This window comes from Macaca mulatta, chromosome 1 (assembly GCF_049350105.2).
Source record: "Macaca mulatta isolate MMU2019108-1 chromosome 1, T2T-MMU8v2.0, whole genome shotgun sequence".
NCBI lineage: Eukaryota > Metazoa > Chordata > Mammalia > Primates > Cercopithecidae > Macaca > Macaca mulatta.
Genome location: NC_133406.1, coordinates 114,377,097 through 114,381,402, shown reverse-complemented (window position 1 = coordinate 114,381,402; position 4,306 = coordinate 114,377,097). Strand labels below are relative to the sequence as shown.

Here is a 4,306-nt window from a genome sequence, read left to right as displayed (position 1 = left end):
ACTCTAGCAATTGTTACTAATTGTTCTAGCTGCTTCTATAGACTACCCAGTTAGCATATGCAAGTTTCCTGATTCCAGTAATGGATTCAATACAATTCCTTTGACTAAAGGAAACATTTAGATTTTAGAGGGGAATTGCTTATTCTCAATCATTCTCCTTGCTCTAGACCACAGAATCAACTCAGATTTAATACAGCGAATGGCTTGTCATGATGAATCGGAGGAAAAGCAGAAACTCAGAGGCCAGGAGGAAGGGCTAAGAGCCTAGGCAAGGGAGGGATGCCTAGAAAGAGCCAAGGCTGTAGAAGCCTCCTGGGATGGCTGGATCCACAGCAGAACATGGAAGAGAAACTGCTCAGGGTGGAGGGAGTTGTAATGGAACATTTCCACAAGGTCAGAGAAAGCTGTGGCTCAGAACTGATGTTTCCTCAGTGGACATGCATAAAAAGATGCAACCAACAGAGCCATATCCAGGCATGTGTGCCTTGGGTTCCCTAAGTTAACTCTTTAGGGTTCCGCCTGGTGGAGGCTCTGACTGGCTAAAGCCTCCCTAGACTCCAGCCCCAGAGAGGAGTCCTGGAAGCTCCTGAGGCCTCTTTGGATTGCAGGGACAAGGAGGCAGGAGAATGTCAGGAATGACCCAGCACGTGCCTGGTTGTGCAAGAGCCACCTCCTGCTCTTCCCAGAGCCAAGCCTGGGCCCTATAAAAGACACATCCAGCTTCAGCACCTCATCTGCTCTGACTCCCCAGGGAGGTGTCTGTGCTCCTGCGTGTGACCAGGGTGAGTGGCCACCTGGGATACCAGAGAGGTATGAGCAGGGCAGAGGGATGGGGAGGATGGAGGTAGGCTGGAGAAAGAGAGTTGTGTGCTTGTGTTCTGCCATGCTGAGCAGGAATAGGACTCAGTTTGCCTCAAATCTCTAGAAGCTCTGGGACTTGCTGGAGCTCATATCGAAGGGAATAGCTAACTCTGCCCATCTTTTCCAACTCTGTCTTCAATGACTTCATGTTCGCCATCTTGGGCAGATTTGCACCATGGAAATTGTCAACTGCTTCAGGCCAGGCCCTTTTACCTGGAGTTTTCATGGCTAAACATTTTCCAGAGGATCCCTGGCGTGTCTGCAACACCCACCTGGGTGCTGGGCTTGTATTAAGAGAACAGGTACTTCATGGAGCTGTGAATACTCTATTCAGGCTTGTGAGGACAGAGCAATCCCAGTTTCCCCATGAAAGGAAGAATAAGAAGCTCATTCTGTTGATTTTTTAAATCTATGTACTTTTATCTGGAGGAAAGATTCAAGTTGTTTCTTTCAGGTTACTGATGGGATTGTATGATCTAACTATCATTTTTCTTCATCCATGCATTGATTTTAGAAGAGGTATACTTATGACCTTTGCTTTGAAATATTTAAATAGTTTTATTATTATCTTTTAGGTTGACTAAACTCCTGCCAGCATGTCTTGCCAGCAAAACCAGCAGCAGTGCCAGCCTCCTCCCAAGTGTCCTCCCAAGTGTACCCCAAAATGTCCACCTAAGTGTCCTCCCAAATGCCCACCCCAGTGCCCAGCTCCATGTTCCCCTGCAGTCTCTTCCTGCTGTGGTCCCAGCTCTGGGGGCTGCTGTGGTCCCAGCTCTGGGGGTTGCTGCAGCTCTGGGAGTGGTGGCTGCTGCGTGAGCCACCACAGGCCCCGTCTCTTCCACCGGCGTCGGCACCAGAGCCCAGATTGCTGTGAGAGTGAACCTTCTGGGGGCTCTGGCTGCTGCCACAGCTCTGGGGGCTGCTGTTGACCTGGTCTTCAGAGGAGCTCTTGGGACTGAATGGTCAAGAACATGCTACAGCCTGATGGATACTCTTTCCACTTCCTCTCATTCCATTCATGGGTCGTCAGAGACCGCAGAGACTCATGGGGCTTCCCTGGAAGAACTTCGTGCTTGATGGAGCACCCCAAATGGAAGCCTTCTCTTCCTCTTTTGCTTCATATTATGATAAAGCTCTGATTTCTGACTCGCTAAATATCTTGGTCATTCTCTTCCCTTCTGAGATTTCTAATGTCTTCCAAAGGTGAGAGCCTCAGAGAAATTCTCTTCATGAGGCAAGGACAGGACATGAGTAGCTGATACATGAAAGGCTGCTCCGAGGAACTGATTACCCCAACTGGAGAATAGATGGAGATCCTAGAGGGTCACATCTGGTTATGGCAGCTTTGCCTTTCTCTCCACTAAGCCAGACACATGTTCTAATTCTCTGTCTATTCCAGACATTGGGAAGGTTGGGAACCTCTGTTGACTTGTTCTTCTCTAGTGAGAAGAACACACTTCTGTGAAGCAAAACTTCCCTGCTGTTAGGATCAATAGTTGAATAAAATGCTTGAAACGAAAGTTGAGACCTCTCCTCCTGCAAAGTACAGCCCATGGTCAGTGAACTTCCGTCCTGGGAGGGTGACTCTGCTTAAAATCCGCCTTTTGACTTGCCCCTCAGACACCTAGTGTCTCTTCCTCTCAGTGTTAAGGGAGAAGCGACACAGCAGGGGGAAATAAGGACTAGTGCTTCTTAGGTTCAGGCTGACAGGTGTCTACATGAAGATGATGGATTCAGTGCAGAGAGATTCTGACAGAGATGGAGTCTCTTATTAAGATGTTCATCTCCCTCCTCATCCTTACTGCTGCTAAGACAAACACCCAACTGTTTAACCAGTCTGAGATTCTGTACTCTATGCATTTTAAATCACCCTCTGCACTGAGTCAGTTGATTTGACTTGATGCTATTCATTATTTTTGCCAGTCTCATTTTTGACTGAATTTTCAAGTCCCTGACCAGTAGTAATTTTGAGCTTCCAAAAATAGGTACATTGGCCATTTCTACAAAATTTATAATATGATTTTAAATTTTCTTTTCAAATTCCAAGAGCTCTTGATACATCAAAGATATTAACCTTGATCTGTCTTTATTAAAACAGTTAATCATCAGATTTAATTGAATCTGTTTATAATAGCTTTTGCTATGGAAACGTTTTTAGTTTTTATATACTCAAATATGACTTTCTTTGCTTTTATAGCTTCAGGGTTCCTTGAGTTGGTTAAGAAGTTTTCCCCTGTCCTTAGTGTTTACATGTGAGCAGCAAAACAAACGAAAAAACCAAACAGTACAAAATGGAATGCCAAGCAGGGGACCTAAAGTTGCCTGGGGCAGTTGAAGACTGGCCTACAGAGAGGTGGACACTGGGTCTGCTTTCAGGGACCTCTGCCTTAAGTAAGAGCAACCTACCGGCCATTCCCTTCCCCAGTGGGCCTGCTATCTGGGCCTCCATGTGTTCCTTTCATGGTGAGCAACTTCCTTTCTCTATCTAACCCTCCATACACAGAATAATTTCCCATCTAACTGTTTTTTTTTTTATAATTATACTTTAAGTTCTGGGATACATGTGCAGAACGTGCAGGTTTGTTACATAGGTATACATGTGCCATGGTGGTTTGCTGCACCCATCAACCTGTCAAGTACATTAGGTATTTCTGCTAATGCTATCCCTCCCCTAGCCCCCTACCCACTGACAGGCCCCGGTGTGTGATGTTCCCCTACATGTGTCCACGTGTTTTCATTTTTCAACTCCCAATTATGAGACACCTGGCGTCTGCAGTGTTTGGTTTTCTGTTCCTGTGTTAGTTTGCTGAGAACAATGGTTTCCAGATTCATCCATGTACCCCCAAAGGACATGAACTCATCCTTTTTTATGGCTGCATAGTATTCCATGGTATATATCTGCCTCATTTTCTTTATCCAGTCTAACATTTGTTTTTAGTTGCATCTTACCTTGTATTTGGCATGTGTGCAGGTGTGTTAGAAATTATGTTCTGATGCTATCAGAGGAACACAAAATCATAGCAATTTAAAAAGGAAAGCAGGCTATTTCCACTCATATATGATGAAGTCAGAGGTCAGTAGTCCATGGCTGGTATGGTGGTTCCCTGGAGTCTTCAGAGATGGATACCCCTCTGTCTTGTCAATTCATTGTTAGCAGTTGTTTCCTGGGAGGCAGTTGGTGATATCAGGGTGCATGATGGAGCTCTGATCTGCAAGGCTGTGCTTCAAGTAGGAAGAAGGAGAATGGGTGGGTAAAAGGCCCTGACCCCAGTAAAGTCTCATACCTGAGCTTTCCTAAAGTCCCAACAATTTCTTAAATCTCACTGGCTGCTTGTGCATACAAGGGGAATGGAAAAGTGTAAATTTTGATATCTGGACATGGTTTGGTTCTGGCCAAAATTTAAAGATACAAGTTAAGAATGAAGGGGACATGTATATTGGGAAC

The 4,306-nt window shown here is 45.4% G+C and overlaps 1 protein-coding gene across 1 annotated transcript; it reads left to right on the top strand.

Moving 5' to 3' along the window:
* The first annotated feature begins 653 nt into the window (after nucleotides 1–653).
* Nucleotides 654–2,010, top strand: LOC100423831 (late cornified envelope protein 2D-like). Its single transcript, XM_002801786.4, has 2 exons — nucleotides 654–782; nucleotides 1,437–2,010. The coding sequence occupies exon 2, from the start codon at nucleotides 1,458–1,460 to the stop codon at nucleotides 1,788–1,790; it is 333 nt and encodes a 110-aa protein (XP_002801832.2). The 5' UTR covers nucleotides 654–782; nucleotides 1,437–1,457; the 3' UTR covers nucleotides 1,791–2,010.
* The last annotated feature ends 2,296 nt before the right edge of the window (nucleotides 2,011–4,306 follow it).